The sequence below is a fragment of the Erinaceus europaeus genome, chromosome 7 (genome assembly GCF_950295315.1).
Source record: "Erinaceus europaeus chromosome 7, mEriEur2.1, whole genome shotgun sequence".
In the NCBI taxonomy this organism is placed as follows: domain Eukaryota; kingdom Metazoa; phylum Chordata; class Mammalia; order Eulipotyphla; family Erinaceidae; genus Erinaceus; species Erinaceus europaeus.
Genome location: NC_080168.1, coordinates 66627593 through 66647974, shown reverse-complemented (window position 1 = coordinate 66647974; position 20382 = coordinate 66627593). Strand labels below are relative to the sequence as shown.

The 20382-nt window shown below is 49.9% G+C and overlaps 1 protein-coding gene across 1 annotated transcript; it reads right to left on the bottom strand.

Annotated features, from left to right (window-relative positions):
* Window positions 1-4884: 4884 nt before the first annotated feature.
* RESF1 (retroelement silencing factor 1) lies at window positions 4885-12545 on the bottom strand. The gene is made up of 3 exons (XM_060194628.1): window positions 8150-12545; window positions 6722-6802; window positions 4885-5018 (listed from the first exon to the last, which is right to left on the bottom strand). The coding sequence occupies exons 1-2, from the start codon at window positions 12413-12415 to the stop codon at window positions 6791-6793; spliced, it is 4278 nt and encodes a 1425-aa protein (XP_060050611.1). The 5' UTR covers window positions 12416-12545; the 3' UTR covers window positions 4885-5018; window positions 6722-6790.
* Window positions 12546-20382: the final 7837 nt, after the last annotated feature.

The following is a 20382-nucleotide window of genomic DNA, read 5'->3' as shown; positions in this document are numbered from 1 at the left end:
GGGAATAAATAAATAAAATAAAATATATAAAAAAAAAAAGAAGTTCTCTTATTTATTTTTACCAGAGCACTGCTCAGCTCTGGCTTATAGTGGTGTGGGGGATTGAACCTGGGACTTCAGAGCCTCAGGCATGAGAGTCTCTTTGCATAACCATTATGCTATCTACCCCCACCCTTTTCAATTTATTTTTATATTTTAATTTTTACTAGACAGGACAGAGATTAAGAAGGCAAGAAAGATAGACTTGCTTCACCTTTGTGAAGCGTCCCCCCTGCAAGTTGAGAGCATGGGCTCAAACCCAGGTCCTTACACTTGCTAATATGTGTGCTTAATCACCACCATGCCCTCAGAAGTTTTAAACCCTGATGCGTAACTGCTCTGAGAATCATTGTGGCCTCTTCCAATGAGCTTCTGTTCACTGACTTGCAAATCACCAAAAAGGAGGACTTAGAAGTATGACTCCATTCTTTAAAAAATAGTGATGATACAACAATAACTACAACAATAAAACAAGGGCAACAAAAGGGAGTAAATAAATAAATATAAAAAAAAGTGATGATAAAAAAATAACACGTTCTTTTAAGACAAAAAGCAGTATAGGGACTGAGGAGACAGCATGTTTCTGCAAATGACTCTCCTGCCTGAGGCTCTGAAGTCCCACGTTCCATCCCCAGCACCATCATCAGCAGGAGCTGAGCAGGCTCTGGTCTCTCTCTGCACCTCACAAGACATAGTGGGAAGCAGCTCTGACAGTTCCCATCAGACACACACTTCTCATGGAGGGGTCTCACCCCAGGGTGGTGAGCCTCGTTTGTTTTTTCCCAGAGCACAGAAGTTGTGCCTCATAACTTCTCTAGCCAGTTATCTGTGGATGGGCATTTAGGCTGTTTCCACTCCTTGGCCATTATGAATAGTGCAGCTATGAACACGGGTACACATGTCCCTTTGAATCAGTGTTTTCATGTCTTTTGAATGGATGTCCAAGTGTGGTATTGTTGGGTCATAAAATATTTAAGGACTCTCCAGACTGTTTTCCACAGGGGCTGCCCCAGCTTGCAGTCCCACAAGCAATAGAACAGAGTCCTTTTTTTCTCCACACCCTCTGTCATTTCCTGCTTTCTTGACATAGGCCTTTCCCATAGGTGTGAGATAGAATCAGCATAGTTTTAATTAGCATTTCTTTGATGACAAGGGGAGTGTTTCTTCATATGCCTGTGAGCTATCTGTATCTCCTTAGAAAACTGTTTATGCAAGTTGTTTTGCCAACCTGGCTGGGCTTTCTCTCGTTAAAGTGGATGAGGTCTTCATGCTTGGCAGATACCACATACTTGTCGGATGGCTGATAGGAAAATACCATCTTTCAATTACTGGGTTGCCTTGGGTGGCTTGCTTTCCATGTGTAGAAGCTTTTTAGTTTGATGCTGTGCCTTTTATTTACTGTTTCTGTTCCATGGGGTTGGTGTTTTCTTCCAGGTCTTTTATAGTTGACTAGTTGTTTTGCTGTTGTTTTACCAAGAGCACTGCTCAGCTCTGGGCTATGGTGGTGCTGAGGATTGAACCTGGGACTTTTGGGACTGGCTGTTTTTATTCTTAAATTTTATGAGTCCTGTTTTGCACATGCCCTCCTTGTCAGACATATATGATGTGCAGGTACCTGCTCTCATTCTGCTACCCAGTTGACACATCTGTTTATGTAGTGATTGTTGACTTTTGCTCGATTTCCGTGGCACTGAAATGAATCTCCCTTACACCTCTCCGGCAGTTTCTGGTTTCAGGCCTCATGCTCGTTAAACTCATCTTGAATTAATTCTCAAATACAGTGTGAATGGCCATCTCTTCACTGGTTTGCATGCAAACATCTGGTTTTCCCAGCACCACTCACTTCCAGTGTGTTCCTGGCTTGGTACACGTATTTCTGGACTGTCAATTTTATTCCATTAAAACTGTCCCTGTCTTTAATATCAACTTGTTTTGATGATCATTGCTTTTATGTATAGTTTGAAGTGAGATAACGTGATACTTCCCTCCCCTGACCCTCACCTTGGTCAGCCCCCAAGATTGTGGTGAATACTGGGGTTTTTCTAGTTCCCAATGAATTTTCTGACATATTGTTCCATCTTTGTGAAGAATGTGGTTGACATTTCAATTGGAGTGGCACTGAACATGTGTGTCACTGTAGGTAACAAGGTCACTTGAATGAAGCTAATTCCTCCAATTAATTTTCTACAGTTCCACTCTTCCTCTGTCACTGATGGCTTCCACACTGTGAGAATGGCTGTTACTCAAAAACAGAAGTGCTGGAGAGGATGTGGAGAGGAAGGAACCCTTGGCGCACCACTGCTGGCAGCATGAATTAGAGTAGTCATTATGGAAAGCAGTCTGGCAGTTCCCCAAGAAGACAAAAATAGAAATGCTTCCCTACTGTACTCATCCCACTTCTGCATATTTACACAAACAAGAGCACCAGTTCAAATGGGATTTTCTAAAAAGAAAAAAAAAAAAACCAATGAGATTGTAATGTACATAACAATTTATGAAAAAGAAATGAGGGGGGTTGTGTGGAGAGAAATAGCACAATGATTCTGCAAGACTCTCCTGCCTGAGGCTCCGAGGTCCCAAGTTCAATCCCAGGCACCACCGTCAGAGCTGAGCAACAAACAATAACAACAAAAAACCTCACCAAAACAAGTTGAGAAAAGCTGGTACCATTTTACAGTTTGCAGGTCCCTAACACCTGCCTGTGTGGGGGACAGCTGAATCCCAGCTCCTCGTAGCCTGTGTGCACTGGCGACCTATGTGGCCTGGTGGTTGTACACCAAGCTAATCAAAGGTCACGGAGCTTTTCACACAGTGGAAGCTATCTTTAGACCACTAAGCATCATCTGTGATACTGGGCCAGAGTCTGAGAGGACTAGGATTGTTTCCTGAAGGGTAACTGCATGTGAGAGCTAAAAGGACCTTTTCACTTTAGGTACGACCCACCGTCCTACTGGGGCTCTCTCAGCACATAAGTGGCACAGCGGATTAGAGTTTGAGGTCCTGTGTCCAATCCCCAGCAGCATATGTATCAGAGTGATGCCTGATTCTTTTATCTTTCTCATTAATAAAAATTAAAAAAAAAAAAAACCATGATTAAGCCATGCAGTTCTTCTCACTGACACACTCCAGCAACCATCAGTACAACAGCAATGTCCATAAGGTCTTCTGAGCTGACCAGATGTCTAGGGAGGCTCAGGGTCTCAGACTCCTGTTTATTGCTAAAAGTTCAAAGGCTAGCAATTATTTTCAGTTTCTTTCATATGTCAGGCTCCTAGCGCTTTGAGACAAATGCCCGTAAAGATTCTTTCGAGTCAAAATGATGTTCCAGGAGTCTATCTCAGATGATGGACAAAGCCAGAGTGATTTTCCTTGCACTCATTCCTCGTGTGTTCTGGACAAATCCTGCACTTGCTATTTTACCTCGGAGGATATTGATCATCCACACAAAGGCTGAGAAGCAGTGAGGACTCCTCTGCTCCAACAAAATGTCCTAGAGTGAGTCTAATCCTGAGGTTCTAGTGGCCAACTTCTGACAGTTGAGTCTCAGTCTAGGCTGGGACAAAGCTGATCAATTCATTGCTGCTAACTCAGTCTCTTGTGACAGGAAGTCTTGAGACACTTCACAGCACAGCTGCTGTCCTCGTGGAAGCATGACACAGCATATTCTGTGAGATACTCGTCTTCTGACTGAAGACTTCAGAATCTATTTTAGTTGTGATGAAATACATGTGGAGGTGATCTTGGTACTGTATAAAAGTGTATGGTCCAAACTCGGAGACAGTTTTTCTGCATTCATATTCTGTGAGGATTATCAACACTTTTCCAGTTCAAGGTTAAGCAAAACCCAGAACACTGAAGGGCTCCAAGTTATCTTCCTTGCTCGTTAACAGTTTCACTGACCCGAGTAGTTTTTGTCCTTCATAAAACTGGGAAATGTTCTTTATTATTATTATTATTTATTGGATAGAGGCAGCCAGGAATCGAGACGGTAGACGAGACAGAGAGGGAGAGAGAAAGAGAGACACCTGCAGACCTGCTTCACCTCTTGTGAAACTTTCCCCTTGCAGGTGGGGACTGGGGGCTCATACCTGGGTCCTTGAGCACTGTAACATGTATGCTCAACCAGGTGCGCCACCACCCAGTCCCAATGTTCACTTTTGATAGTTCCACTGGTCTTTCTCCTGCTAAAATCACCTAACATGGGCACTGCTATGAGACAGAAGAAATCAAACTACAATGACATATGTATTTTCTTAAAAAATAAATGTTTATTTCAAGTATGAAAGTAACATTTAAACACTGTCCAAAAACTGTATTCAGTTCAACAAGTATAAAATAAGACTTCGACAAAGACTACAAGTACAAAAATGCACAAGAATATATTTTCACATTCACAGTGAGTATTTTTGGAAAAATATGTTTTGCTAGTAAGTCGTAGAAAACAAACAAAACATTTACAATTCCAGCAAAAAAACAAACAAACAAAAAAACAAGTCCTTAATAGAGGAACAGACTCCCTTCGGGAAGAAAATAAGTTGTCATTTCAAATTTTCAAAAAGATAATGGCCCTGGAAGAAAAGTGGTTCAACTGAGGAAATTCAACATCTTATTCAACATGGTTTTCCTGACACAAACTAGCCAGCTGGTGATCTGCTACCCACAAGAAAGAACCCCAAGCTGCTTCAGCCAACACCTGTCAGTGATGGACGTAAATGAAGTGGTAAGTAAACGGGGACATTTTTCGTTTCCAACAGAAACCTTCTGGTGACTTCCTGCTTTCCTGGGAGACGAGGCCCAGCACAGAGTGCCGGCTCATTTGACAGGACTGCTGCCCAGGCTCCTGCTTTTCTTCTCCATGTACATCTTCTTGTAGGTCTGGAACATGGACTTGGAATCCTTTGCTGAGCTCTGAGCTGTGTCAAAGGCATTGGCGCTGAAGCTCCTCTTAGACAGTCTTGAGTTACCCACAACACTATTGTCTAAGGAGACAGAAAGTGCATTCATTTTATCACTCTGGTGGCACACAATGCCTCAGAATTAAGAGGGGAACGTGCCTTCTCTGGCTTAATTATTGGGGCAGGATTACAATTATGGGCACAGAGCTGGTGCCTCTTTTTTTTAACCAGAGCACTGCTCATGTCTGGCTTATGGTGGTGCTGGGGACTAAACCTGGGGACTCTGGAGCCTCAGGCGTGAGCCTCTTTGTATAAGAACCATTATGCTATCTACCCGATCCTTTCCTCAATAATAAAGTGCCCAATGGTTAGCAAATGCTTATGAGGTCTTCCTGCAACAAGCAGCAGAAACCCTTCCCCTGCCCATGGCCCACAATGCCTGGACCTGGCATTGTCTCTAACCACTTCCTGCTTGTGAATTTTTAGATGTGAACATCCTGCTCCTAGTAGGCTGTTTCACTCAAGGCCCGTCTCCTTTGGCCTAGCAGCTGTGTCTGTGTTGTCAGGCACACAGCCTGGACTTGACCTCACAGCTGCGGCCTGTGGGGATGTTCACCCGACTTCTCTCTGGGTTCTGTGCCCACCTCTTCCCTGGGCCTGACTCTTGTCTCCTTCCTTCCTTTCTTCCCCCTAGAGCCTTGCTCAGCTGTGGTTTATGATGGTTCTGGGGACTGAACCTGGGACTTCAGAGCCTCAGGCAGGAGACTTTTGCATCATCATTATAAAGTCTGTCTTGCCCTTTAGGTCAATCTGACTGCAAGTAGTTTTGTCCGAAGCTTCAGGGGTATTGCTGGGGCTCAGTGCCTACACTATGAATTCATTGCTCCTAGTGGCCATTTATTGGGTAAGTCAGAGAGAAATTGAGAGGGGAGATAGGAAGAGAGAAAGATACCTGCAGACCTACTTCATTGCTTGTGAACTGACCTCCCTGCAGCTGGGGAGCAGGGGCTTGAATCTAGATCCTTGCACGGGTCTTAACCTAGTGCATTACCATCCAGCCCCCTGCTTTTCTATTTTTATTGCCAGCAGGGTTGTCGCTGAGGCTCAAGGACTGCATGACAAACCTACCACTTCCAGGGGCCCTATTTTCCTTTTTTTATTATACTTGATGATGAGGGGAAAGACAGGCCTCTCAGCACTACTTCACCAGGGTTTTGAAGCTTGCCCTCTGCAGGTAGGATAAAGCTTGATTCCGGGCCCTTGTATGTGTGCTTAGTGAGTGGGCCACCACCCGGCTCTTCCATCCCGCCTGCATTTTGCCATTAGGACTGCTTTCTTCTATTCTTAGCTCTTTCCAATTCACTTTTCCCCAGTGACCCAACTTGGGTTTCTCCCACACACCCTAAGTGAGAGCTTCTCAGCAGAGCACAGACCTGGCTGTGGGTCCCAGCGCAACACAACGGGAGGCAAAGGAGACAGATGGATCACCCAGTAAATGCACACATTACAGTGCAGGAGGACCTGTGTTCAAGCCTCAGGTCACCACATGGGACTGTTTGCAGAGAGAAGGCTTCACAAGTAGCTTCTCAGCCTCCCCTGTCTTCAGAGCATTGCTTCCTTCTCCAAAGCAGGGCCTACATACATGCGGCTGACTGAAAGCATTGGACAGACACAGTCACACCTCACCTCTGTAGCTGGACCCCAGAGGCCATGGCAAAATGCCATGGGAAACAAAACACAAGTGCAGTGTGGACTGAAGGGACCAGGACAGGAAGAGGGGATTTTACCTATGTCCTGCTTGGCTTCTGGCATCTTCTCTTCTGCCACAGACTTCAACCAGTCTTCTTTGGTGCTTTTTATCCCTGAAACTGTGGAGACATTCATTTCAGATCTCTAGATATTGTCAGTTTTCTCTTGAAATACGACAATGAAGAGATACCAGGCAAGGCAAAGACGGGTTCTGGAAAGCACTGCCACAATTCCCACACTGCCGAGCTCTGGCAAAGGGCTAGAGCGGCCTTCCGAGTTGTGCCCTTCTGCTTGTCTCCACTGAGAACCTGTTGCTGTCCATTTGATACCCTGCCCATGGATTGAGCCACAACTGAAACAAAACCATCACGTCCCAGCTACTGGCAGTCAAGACAAATCTCTGGAACCAAAACACTAGAGCGGCCTGGGTAGCTCAGAAGTGGAACTCCCCACCTCCTCCCAGCCCTCCCTAAAGCCGCAGGTGGGAGGTGGAGGTCACACCCCCTAACACTCTGGAATCCCCAGAACCAGGGACTCTGCTTTAAGGGCAGAGAGCCCAACGCTGGTGAACTAACATCCAGTGGAATCATCCCTGACTTCGCTGTTTGATGCTCCCCAGCAGAGTGCCTGCAGACATCCATGCCATGCCTTCAGTTTCTAGCTGGCGTTCAGTGTGGGCTCAGCACCTAATCCCACAAGCACTCAGACAACCACTCTCTCCTCCCTCTGATCGAAGGACTCCGCCTGCCTGCTCCCCACCCCCTCCTACTGCTGCCAGTGAAGCCATTTCCTTCAGGACAAAAAGGTGTCACTCACCCAGACCTCATTCACCCAGCTCTGACTTCAGGCCAAAGGAGACTTATTTGGCCACAGCAAAAACAAACATAAAGGGTGGGGGTGGGTGGTGGGGATGGGCGGGCAGGGGTGCACATGGTTCAGTGCTCTGCCGTCATCCACCATACATGAGGATACAGGTTGGGCCCAGAGCTCCCCACCTGCAAGGGGGAAGCTTCCTGAGTAGTGAAGCAGGGCTGCAGGTATCTGTCTCCCTCTCTACCCTCAACTCCTCTCAGTTTCTCTGATTTATGAAATAACACACACATGGAAAAATGATCACTGTGAGAGGTACATCTGTAGTGCTTGCAAAGAGCCCCAGCAATAACCCCTGGTAGCAGTTAAAAAAAAAATTGAACTGGGATAGAGTATAACAGTTATGCCAACACCCTCCTGCCTGAGGGTCTGGGGTCCCAGGTTCAATCCCCAACAGAGCTGAGCAGGGCTCTGGTAAATAAAATGGAAACATACACTGCTGTGCTTCTGCATGGCCAACCAAGGATGTCCCGCACCTCACCACTAGCACGGCGCAGTGCTTTCCACAAGGGGGAAGGCACACGGGCCTGGGGTTCTTGGCATCCCGTGCCCCCCCAGCAGACAGGGCAGTGCCCCCACCCCCACATGCTGCCCACCTGGGGCCGCCAGCCCCTCACTGCACCTTGCACGGGGGGACGCTCCCTGCGCGGACAGGCCTTCTCCCTGCGCTCCTCGGCCGAGCCGACACTCTTGATTAAGGTTTCAGGGCAAAGTTTGAACTCCAGCATGCTGCACTTTTCCAGGCCCTCCCTGCCTGCAAAGGGGCTCCCAGGCTCCATGTGCGCCTGCTGCTTGTCTCTGCTCGGCTTCTGCGGGGAGCCCTCCAGCTTAGATAGGCAGATGCTCTCGCGCTCCGTGCAGCGGAAACCCACCCTGTTGAGGTACAGCTTCCTCTGGTCCTTGGCCTGGCCAGGTGCGGGGAGGCTGGTGTCCTCCTGGCTGGCCAGCTTGTCCCCTCTGGGCCTGTCTGCTCGCATCTTCTCTGCTGGCCTGGGCTCAGCAGCACCTCTCTCGTGTGAGCTGAGGGGCTTGGGTTCCTTGTGGTAGGCTCGGAAGCTTTTGCCAAGGATGTTGAGGCCCAGGGGCTCCCCGGAGCTCTGGCCGGGACCACCGTGCTTCTTGCTTAGGCCAGGCCGCATGCCCAGCTTGCCGGCCCGCAGGAATTGAGAATCCCGGGACGAGATCTTCCTGTAGTTTTTCTTCGAGGCCCTGAGGCCATCTTTATGTTTCTGCCTCTGCAGGTACTCCAGGGAGCTGGCTCTGCTCCCCTTGGAGGACCCCTCTGCAGCCATTGAGGGCCTGGTATCCAGAGATGCTGGCTTTTCCTTGGCAGTGGGCTCACAGGGGGAAGAGGAGGAGAGGCACAGCTTGGGGGCATCAGTTTCCACAATGCCCCTGTGCTCCTCTCTCTTCTTATTGAAGGAAGAGGCCAGCCCACTCCCATTGCCTTCCTCACGTTTCCTTTTGCCCCAAAGCCCCTGGAGGGAGCCACCCGCCTTCAGCTTCAGCTTCCTCTTCTCTGGCGAAGTCAAAGCGGATACCAAGGAACCGGGCTTCCTGTGCAGGTCTTTGCTCTTACTGGACAGGAAGCTTACCTTTGCCTTGAAGGGGCTGGTGCCCTGCAGGCAGGGCTTCTTCTGCAGTTTCTCCTGGGTTATCTTGGCTGTGCTGCTGGTGGCATGGAAGCTGAACTGCTCTATGGTCCACTTGGTGCTGCTTCTGTGACTGTGCAGAGCGCCTGGCTTCCTGCTGTTCCTGGGATCTGCCTCAGTCCTGGGTGTGCTGCTGCTGCTACAGTTGCCACCATGCTTGGCATGGGCCTTGTCCCCGCCAGTCTTGCCTTCTTCTGTCTTCTTCCTGTCGTGAGCGGTCGGGGAGGCCTTGGTGTGGAGGCATGGCAAATCTTGGCTAGAGGTGGCATGGCCGCTCTTCCGGGAAGTCTTTTCCTTCTGTTTCTCACTATTGCCACCGGGCCCCGAAGGATGCCTCTCCTCTCTTTTCCTCTTCTTGGCAGGCTGGCAATGGCAGGGGGGCACGCCCTCGTAAATCTTGCCCAGCCAACCCAGGGCGCAACAAGAGATGTCCTTCTCCATGTCCATGATGACACAGTCAGGACTCTCTGCACTGGTGGCAGCTGCCAGGGGGCAATCCCCGTGGCCCTCTGTGGTGGCAGGCTCCTGCTCCATGGCAGGCCCCTGCTCTGGCGGCTTTGCTGGCTCATCTTGCTCCGGGAACAGTTCTTTCATTTGCTTTGAGCTGAGGACGGTGATCTGTATCTGATCTGAGGCATCCTTGGGAGTGGCAGAGCCTGTGGGGGTCTGCTCAGGCATGGGTTGGGGCAGGGGTCTGCACGCAGGCTCAAGCCCATAGGGAAACTCTTTGAGGAGTTCCAACAGCTGGTCGTCTAGGCCAGAGTCTGGGCTCTCCTCCACCTCTTCCTTCTCTTCCTCAAGGGCCCCCGCTCCCAGGGCATCCTGGGCAGTGCTGGTAGTCGGCACCGCAGTCCCCTGAGGGATGGGTGAGCACCGTGGGCCAGTTGCCCCATCCTCGGAGGCAGACCTCATGCAGCCCTCTGCAGCCCCACTGTCTGTGCCCTCTTGCTTTGGGGGCTCCGCCCTAGGGGGCCCAAGGGGAGCTACAGGGGCAGCTGGTATGTGGGGCTGAGCCGGACCCTGCACACACCCATCTTCTTGAGGACCAGAGTCCCGTTTCCCTGTGTGGCCACTGGCCTGCTCTGTCAGGGTACTGCAGGGTGGGGTTTGTGGCTCAGCCTTCTGCAATGGGGGCACAGAGAACATCTTTGCTATCTGGGAATTGTAAGAGGTGTCTCCTTCCACCAGAGAGCAGATCGAGTCGATCTGTAGGATGTTCTCACTCGACCCAGAGCTGCTGGGGGCAGAGGGCTCCTGAGGTTCAGAGTCCAGGCCTCCCCCGTGGCTGGCATGGGTGGGCCGAGTATCCTCAGAGCTTCTGTTGGAGCAGTGGTCTGGCTTCCCCTTGTGAGCAAGGGGGGAGGCCTTGGTGCTGACGAGAGGGCTGGTGGCACTCACACAGGCAGTCAGGCTGGTTGAGACACTCTTGGTCAGCGGGTCTTGCAAGCTGCAAACGCTGCCCTCCTTGATGACGGGGAATATCGGCTCCAGAGCAGGTGCAGGCACTGGCACCTTGGCCTCAGAGAGGATGATGGGTGTCACCACAGCGATCTGCAGCTCTGTGCCCTTTGTGAGGATGGCACCCCCAGGCTCATGGTTCTGCACTACCAGTACCGCATTCTGTGGGGTGGCAGGCACCCTGCCCTCAGGATGCCCCTCAGCTGAGGGAAGCAGTGAGTTCCTGGTACAGGTGGCCACAGGCTGTCCTTCAACAGATGCCACCCCAGATGTGGCCGGCTCTGAAGGAGGCTTCTTCCATAGGGACAGACAAGTGGCCAGCAACTCCAAGGAGCAGGGGTTGCCACCCTGAGGGGCTGCCAGGCTGCTGGCCGAGGAGGCCTGCCCCGCAAGGAGCGGGCTGCCCGGGACAGGGGTGCCTGTGGTACCAGGAGTTTCTTCAGCTCTCGAGTCCGGCTGGCCCCCAGCGGTGTGTGTGCTGGGCTGCGGCTCAAGACTCTGCGTTCCGGAGACAGGGTCATCTGCTCCTCTCTTTGGAGAACTGTCATGTAGGAGGTAGTGTAGCAGAGAGCTTTTGTAAGTGGAGCTGGTCTTTGAGGTGTGGTCTTTGAGAGGCTGCGGCTGCTCCAAGTGTGGGGCAGCAGCTAAGGGAGGGTTTCCTGGCGTGCTCTGCTGAAGGCTCGCAGGGTTCCCTGGTGGAAACTGTGCAGCATCTCCCACGGCAGCCTGGGCGATGTCCACAACAGAGGGCCTCGCAGGGGTCAGAATGTGCTTGCCGTGGAGCTGCGCAGGTGCCATGCAGGTGGTGTCAGCTGAAATGTAACCGACTGGCTCGGGCTTTCTGTGCTTTGCTTCCTGCACACTAGAACTCTTGGCTGCTTCTTCGGAAGCCAGAAGTATGGGTGGCTTCTCTGTGGGGACCACAGTGACCTGGGGACCAGGTGGAATCTGTGCCAGGATCTGAGGCTGTATCTGGGCCAGAATCCTCGACTGAATTTGGGTCGGGAGCGGTGGACCAGGAAGAATTTGAGCTGGGACTTGTGGACCAGGCTGGAGGCGGGCCGTGTCTTTCAGAGCCAGTGCAGAATGCTGAGTTAACTCTTTGTAAGAGGTACTTGTCTTAATACACCCAGCTGATATTAAAAGATCCTTGTTGATCTTGATTTTCCGCGCAAGTTCTGAAAACTTCTTCTTTATTTCTACCAGCTTTTTCATGTCCCTCACTAAGCTTTCCTTGGTGGCATGTGTGTCTATGACTGAGTTTGACGGCTGGCTGCAAGGCCCCAACCCTTTCTCTGAATTACTGGGAGCGAGGGTTGGAGCACCTGTCATAACAGAGGGTCTCCTGGGCTCAATGAAGGGCTGGCTGAGGATGCTGGGGCAGCCTGTCACATCACAGAACGGCACTGTCACATTCCCAGTGAGGCTGTCTTTCTCGCTCCTGTCTGCCCAGGGCTGGTGGGAGCTTCTATATAAGCCGTTCCTGGCAGAGGGGGCCTGAGTGTCCCGGGCCTGGGGTGTGTCGGCCGGGGAGTGTTTCGTGGTCTGCTGAGCACTCTGCAAGGGGGGCAGCTGACTTGTGAACCTGCAGTCGTACCTTCTGTTGCCTTGAGTTGCTGTGTAGTGAAAGGAGGGTCCAGTGACCATTGCCTTGGATGGGAGCATCCCCTCAGAGTTTGGAGGCTCACTATTTTTAACCTGCAGGGGCATGGGGGGCAGAGGACTCTGCTTCTGCAGAGAGGAGTCAGACATGACACCTGGGGCTGAGGAAGCATATTGCTGCGGGATGGATCTGCAGTCTGCAAAAGCCAGCCCGCTAGTTGCCGGAGCCGGCCCGCTGGGTGCCACAGCCGGAGCCGGCCCGCTGGGTGCCACAGCTGGAGCTGGCCCGCTGGGTGCTGGCAGCTGTTCCCCCCACTCACCCCGGAGCTCAGGAGAAGGTGGAGCCAGTCTCAAGTCTCCCTGATGGTTGGCAGGGATATATGGAGGAGGAGCGAGAGGGGGTGGAATCAACTGGAGCTGTGCAGAGTAGGCCTCGGCGGTGACGCATTGATTTTGCAGTGCGTGTGGGCTAGGCCCATGAGCCCCAAAACTGGCTGGCGGAGCTGGGGCCACCCCCATGTGAGACAGCACAGACGTCCTCACTGTGGAGTCTGACCACATGTGGTGCGTGACTCTCGACATCTGCCAGCTGTGGCCAAGGGGACTGGGTTTAACACTTGCACAGGCTGTCCTTCTGGCAGGCAACATTGAGGGCTCCGGGGCCCCAGTGGGCATGTCAGACAGTTGGCTTTGTTGAGGCGCTTTGTAACTCCTGACACTGAGCAGGGGCTGTGCGGCTGGGTTTGCATTACTGAGAAACATGCATGCTTCCTGGTGGCTGGAGGGGTAGTGCGGGGTAGCCTGAGGCAAAGCAGGGACTGTACTCTGTAACGGCTGCCCCCGGAAAGATGTGTGCTGTGCAAAGTATGGTGGCGGCGGGGGCATGGTGGCACTGCCCAGCTTCGTGTTCCAATTCATGCTGTCGGCCTCGGACAACAGCAGGATGAGGAAAAGTCCACTGCTGGGTCAGGATCCTGTGAGGAATAATGATCTGAAGTTAGAGAAAATAGTTTTCTGTGGACAGAACTGCTGAGAAAAGTAATTTATCTCAGCGCCAAAGCGGACAACCATATCCATGAGTTCTGAAACCTCAGAACAGACAAAGCCTCATCTCTAATTTGAAGAAACAAAAAAGCAAAGGGGCTGGGGAGATGGCATCATGGTTCTGCAAAAGACTTTCCTGGGGCTCCAAAGTCCCAGGTTGAATCCCCAGGCAGGGCTCAGCAAAGCTCTGGGGAAAAAATTATAATTATTACTTTACAAAAAGACTTTCCTTCCTAAGGCTCTGAGGGCCCAGTTTCCATCCCCAGCACCACCTGTCAGCCAGAGTTCAGCAGTGCTCTGGGGAAATAATAATTATTATTCTACAAAAAGACTCTCCTGCCTGAGGCTCTGAAGCCCCAGGTTCAGTCCCTAGCACCATCAGCCAGGTCAGCAGGGCTCTCTCTTCTGTGTCATTCTCTTTGTATTTCTCTTATTAAAATAAAGCAAATACTTTAAGAAAAAGAAAAGCAGAGTGAAGCACCCATAGGATCAATCCATCTTGACTCTGTGCTGGGCCATTAGCAAACCTCAAGTTTCCAAGAACTAAAATAGTTCAGATTAGGCACAGTGCACCAAAGTGAAAGACTCTGGGGTGGGGGTTTGTGTTGGTCTGCTTCAAATTCTGCTTCTAAGACCCCTTCTGTTTTGATCATCATGTTAGGTTTGCTTGCATTGCTTAACGATGTGGTCTGTTTACATAATCATTGTTTTGTTTGACACCTGCACTGGTTTACTCCCCACTGGTTTGAGCTCTTTTTCCACTCTGCCCCCTCTCCTAGTCACATCCTGTTTTCCACCATTTAATCTCCACTGGTTTGCGTGCTTTTTTCCTTCTCCTCACCCCCATCCTACGTACTTCCTCTTCCTGACGCTTCCGCCTCAGGAGATAGAAAGGACAGGATTTTCTAATGAACAGAGATTAGATTGATTGCACTGCATTCTTGCTCATCAATAAAGATTGAACTGCGTTCTCAGCTCAGCCATGAGTCCCTGGTCGTCTCTCTCCCGCCCGTGAAGCTAGCCCGGCAGGTTTGAAGTGTTCAGGTCCGGGAACATAGTGGCCCAGGAGGATGCCTAAGTGGGGAGGTTAGTGTTATGTGAGGTGACCTCCCCTACCGGTGGGGAACTGGGCTCGAACTGGGATCCTTACACTGGTCATTGCACTTCGTGCCGTGTGGACTTTATCTGCTGTGCTACCCACCCGGCCCCTTGTTTTGATATACTTTGGTTTTATTTGAAAGACAGAGAGACGGAGGTGGGGGTGGGGGGAAGAGGCAGCTGGCCTGGCACTGTAACTTCCCCTGTGCCAATAGGCCGCCAATGGATCTCCATCACTGCTATGCCTCCAGCAACCCTCACCTAACAAGCTGGGCCCTGTGAGGTCAGCTCCTCCATGCAGGAGCCCCTGGGGTCTCCTGGGGACATGGACCACAGCTGAGCCCACTGCATCACCAGCAGAGGCCTCAACCCCACCTCAGCTCACAGGCCACACATATTGAAAGCTGTCTTCTAGGCTGCACTCCTCCCAGGGCCCAACCAGTGGGCCTGTCTTGGAAGCTTCTGTGTCAACAGGGAGAAAAATAGCTTCATTCAGTCTGTCTGTCTCTCTCCCCATCACCACTACCATCAATACATCACCACCAGCCCCTAGAGTACTGACTGAGCTGTAGCCAGCCAGCCTCCAGTCATTTAAAACCCTGTCTCCCAGCATAATGGTTATGCAGACAAGACTCTCATGCCTGAGGCTCCTAAATTCCAGGTTCAATCCCCTGCACCATAAGCCAGAGCTGAGCAGTGCTCTAGTGTTTCTCTGTGTGTCTCTCTGCATCTCTCTCAAAAATAAAACTAAAAAAAGAAAAGCTCCATGAGTGGTGCTGTGTGTCTCTCCATCATTTTCTTACCTTTATTTAATATTGGATAGAGATTGAGAAGGTGGGGGGAGATAAGAGGGAGAGAGACACACCTACAGCTCTGCTTCACCACTCCTGAAGCTTTCCCCCTGTAGATAGGGACCAGGGGCTTGAACCTGGGTCCTTGCTCCCTGTAATGTGAGTGCTTAACCTTGTGCACCACCACCTGGCCCCTCCATCTCTTTCTCTCTGACTCTTGAGATTGAAATGGGAGAAATAAAAACCCTATACAACCCCAGCAAGCAACAATTTAAAAAAGGATAGTAGACCAGATTTTAAACGCTTAACATCTTTAAAGGTCAAAATAACACCGGTTCCTTAATCTCTGATTCTGTAAAAGAACTAAAAATCAAGACCTAGTGAAGGGAAGAAATCATTGAAGACATTAACCATTCACTTAGTGGAAAAGAAAACAGAAAAGAGGAACAAAAAGACAGGAGACAGGAGCAAAAAAAAAAAAAAAAAAAAAAAAAAAATATATATATATATATATATATATATATATATATATATATCTGAGTGCAAGAGTCCGTCTGTATTAGTACCACTAAATTAAATCTGAGTGGCCTAATGAGTGGCCTAAAGACACAGCTTATATATAAAGAACAAGCAGAATGAGAGTCTAAGCAAGCAGCAAAAGGAAAGAGAGGAATAGAGAGGGGGAGAGAGGGATGGAGGGAAAGGAAAAGGAAAGAGGAAATAAAAGCAGTGGGGGAAGTTGGGTGGTAGCCCAGCATGTAAAGTGCACGGTGGCACAAAGTGCAAGGACCATTGTAAGGATCCCAGTTTGAGCCCCAGCTCCCCACCTGTAGGGGAGTTGCTTCACAAGCGGTGAAGCAAGTCTACAGATGTCTTACTCTCCTCATCTTCCCCTCCTCTCTCTATTTCTCTCTGTCCTATCCAACAATGATGACATCATCATCAACAACAACAATAATTACAACAATAAAACAACAAGGGCAACAAAGGGGAAAATAAATAAAACATATTAAAAAGTAGTGGGTGGGGGAGTTGGGCAGGAGCGCAGTGGGCTAAGTGCACGTGGCTCGAAGCACAAGGACCAGTATAAGGATCCTGGTACGAGCCCCCAGCTCCCCACCTGCAGGGAAGTGGCTTTACAGGCAGTGAAGCAGGTCTGCAGGTGTCTATCTTTCTTTCCCCCCTCTCCATTTCTCTATCCTATCCAATGACAACAATAACAACAATAATAACTACAACAATAAAACAAGGGCAACAAAAGGAAATAAATATTAAAAAATATTTAAAAAACAAAAGTAGTCGGTAGGGGTAGATAGCATAATGGTTATGCAGAGACTCTAATGCCTGAGGCTCCATAGCCCCAGGTTTAATCCCCCATAAACCAGAGCTGAGCAGTGAGTGCTCTGGTGTGTTAAAAAAAAAAAGTTAGAAGTCACCCCAGGGAGGCCTTGGATGTCCACACCCTGCTCACCCAGGTCTCTCTCTCCTCTCTCAATGATAAAAAACAAATACATTGGGAGTCAGGCGGTAGCGCAGCTGGTTAAGCGCACATGGTACGGAAGTGCAAGGACCTGCAGAAGGATCCTGGTTCGAGCCTGACTCCCTACCTGCAGGGGAGTCACTTCACAGGTGGTGAAGCAGGTCTACAAGTGTCTCTTTCCCCTTCTCTGTCCTCCCCTCCTCTCTCCATTTCTCTCTGTCCTATCTAACAACAACGACAATAACAAGGGTAACAAAAGGGAAAATAAATATAAAAAAGAATACATCTTTTTCTTTTGATTATATTTATTGGATAGAGATTGTCGGGAAATTGTGAGGACGTGGTTGAGCTTGGCAGGGCTTGACTTGAGGGCACATCCATCCTCTTATCAGACTCCCTGTCTCACAAAGCATCCTGCATTCCTGATACTATGGCCTGTTCCCTTATTATCTACATAATCATTGTTTTGCCTGAAAGATCCCCACCCATTTCATTCCTTTGATCCATCTTCTTTCTACCCTCAAGACCCTCCCTGCCTGCAGGGTAGTATTAATCTTACCAGTTAAAACCCTAGCAACAGTTGCTAAGGAGGTCCCTACCTTTCCCAGCCCCTTTCCTAGCCATTTCTATTTCCTACTTGCCACTTCCGGGTCGGACCTTTAAAAGCCTTGGCTCTCTGATCAATAAAGAATTGAATTGCCTCTCCACCATGAGCTCTGTTCATGAGTCATCTCCCTTGCGTGGCTGAGTGAGTAGCAGCCCAGGCTGGCTCCAACCAGAAAGTACGTGCCCTGGAAGAGGCACCCACACGCTAACCCAGCAAGAGACAGTCAGAAATTGATAGTGGGGGAGATAGAGAGATACCTGCAGCCCTGCTTCACCACTTGCAAAGATTCCCCCCTGCAGGTGGGGACCAGGGGCTCGAACCCGGGCCCTTGTACATTGTAACATATGTGCCACCACTTGGCCCCCCCCCTTTTTTTCTTTTCTATTTTATTGTATATGATAGAGAAATTGAGAGGGGAAAGGGAGAAAAAGAAAAGAGCCCTGCAGCCCTGCTTTACCACTCAAGAAGCATCTCCCCACAGATGGGGAGCGGGGGGCTCGAACCAGGGTCCTTGCACATGGCAACCTCTGTGCTTAACCACGTGTGTCACCACCTGGCCCCTGAATAGTTTTTTAAAAAATCTCAATTGTAGGAAGTTGAGCTATAGCACAGCAGGTTAAGTGCACAAGGGGTGAAGCGCAAGGACAGGCATAAGGATCCCAGTTTAAGCCCCCAGATCCCCACCTGCAAGGGGAGTCACTTCATAAGCAGTGAAGCAGGTCTGCAGGTGTCTATCCCTTCCCCGTCTTCCCCTCCTCTCTCCATTTCTCTATGTCCTATCTAACCATGACGACACATCAATGACAACAATAACTACAACAATAATAAGAAAACAGGGAAAATAAATAAGTAAATAAATTTCAAGGAAAAAAAATCTCAACTGTTGGGAGGCTAGGCAGTAGCACAGTGGGTTAAACACACATGGTGCAAAACGCAAGGACCAGCATGAGGATCCTGGTTTGAGCCCCCAGCTCCCCATCTGCAGTGGGTTCCCTTCACAGGTGGTGAAGCAGGTGACTAACTTTCTCTTGCCCCTGTCTTCCCCTCCTCTCTCCATTTCTCTGTCCTACCCAACGACAGCAATAACAATAATAACAAACAAAAGGGCAACAAAAGGGAAAAAGTAGCCTCCAGGAGCAGTGGATTCGTGGTGTAGGCACAGAGTCACAGAGATAACCCAGGGACAGACAGACAGACAGACACAGACACACACACACCCCTACCTCAACTGTTAAGTGGTCTGGGAGGTGGTACAGAGGATAAAGCTCTGGGGTCTCAAGCATAAGGTTCTGAGTTTGATCTGCGGCAGCACAAGTACCAGAGTGATGTCTGGTGATTTCTCTCTTCTTTCTCATTAATAAATAAAATGTTTTTTTTTTTTAAATTCACTGTTAAAAAGATTTGAGGGCATAATGAGGAGATAAGACTGTGACTAGGCAAAGAACATTCATACCTGAGGTCCCAGGTTCAATCTGCAGTATCATCAAAAGCTAGAGTTGAGCAGGGCTCTGGGAGAAAAAAAAAAATGAGGTGGTCCAGGAGGTGGTTCAGTAAATAAGGCATTAGACTTGTCTCAAGAATGAGGTGTTCAATCCCCAGCAGCACATGTACCAGAGCCATGTCTGGTTCTTTCTTTCCTCCTAGCTTTCTCATAAATAAATATTAAGGGAAAAAAAATAGAGGGCATTTTATATATGGAAACAGTCATCCAGGGGGCTGTGGCCTTGCATGCAGGTGGTCCTGGTGTTGGGCGTTGCTAAGCACAGCATACAAGGCAGACACAATGGCAGGATGGGGCGGGGTGGGGATCGGCTCTGCTCTACCTCCAGGTGTGAGTACAGACAATGTGGTTCTGCTGAAAAGCTGTTGAGCCAGTGCTGGGGACTGTTAGAAGCCATCAGCTTGAGGCTGGGTGGTGGCACACCTGGTTGAGTGTACATGTTACAGTGCACAATGACCCAGGTTCAAGTCTCTGGTCCCCCACCTGTAGGGGGGAAGCTTCATGAATGGTGAAGCAGGGCTGCAGATGTCATCTCTCCCTATCACCACCATCTCTCTCAATTTCTGGCTGTGTCTATCCAATAAATAAAGATTTAAAAGGAAAGAAAAAAAGCAAGCAAGAAAGAAGCCATCAGCTCTGCCAGGAATGACTGACCATGCTCCTGAGGAGACACCAGTGTGGCTCATGGGCCCAACACTGCTCTTCTACCCTCAAGAGTGGGTATCTGCTCAGAGCACGGCTCAAAAGGCAAAGGCTTCACCTCCTCAACCAGGGTGAGCCACTGACATCCCAGCAGGATGAGGAGTATACAGGAAGGTCAGGGACATTAGCCTCTACAGTGTGACAAATGCCAAAAACTCTGACTTGTGATAAATCCTCCTTCCACAGTTTCCCAGACATTGCATATTTTTATTGCTCTGTTGAGATTCTGCTTATTTTTCTTTCTATTTATTATTACTGACACCAGGGTTACTGCTGGCGCTACAAATCCACTGCCCCTGGCAGCCTCCTCCCAACACTCTACCCCCCAATTTTCTATTTTGAGTGGCAGAGACAAAGGTAGAAACACTACCAGCACCCCAGCTTCCCGCAATGCTCACCTGTGGTGTGCCAGGGCCTGAGCCTGGGTCATGTCAAGGCCAAGCAGGCACCCTCCCAAGTGAGCTATCTCTCTGGTGCCCACCTCGTGTTTGTAATAAATTGGCAGGAAAGCTCTTCAGCCCCCCTCCTCAGGGGGCTGTTCCCTGGAGCAGACCCTACTAGCTCCTCCCCACCACATTTCTGACAGCCCTCAGCAGCTTCTCTTTCAAAGCCAAATGTGCCAGCAGGTCCCCAGTAGCCTCTATAATTTAACCCGGAGAAATAACTGTAGTCTAAACACTATTTCAGGCCTCGGGAGAGTTCACACAGGAGAACACCCACTTGCGCATGCCAGAGGACCTGGGTGCAAGCCCCCCAGCTGCCATACCTGCAGTGGGAAGCTTCAGGAGCGATGGAGATGTGTTGTGGTGTCTCTCATTCTCTGTCTCTCTCATCTTCCATCTGATAAAAGTAAAAAGTCCACGGTGGGGGTGGGGGGCAGTGGTATCGCAGCAG

Bases quoted from the DNA above. Each gene is read 5' to 3' on its own strand.
- RESF1 (XM_060194628.1), bottom strand. From the start codon at position 12,415: ATGTCTGACTCCTCTCTGCAGAAGCAGAGTCCTCTGCCCCCCATGCCC.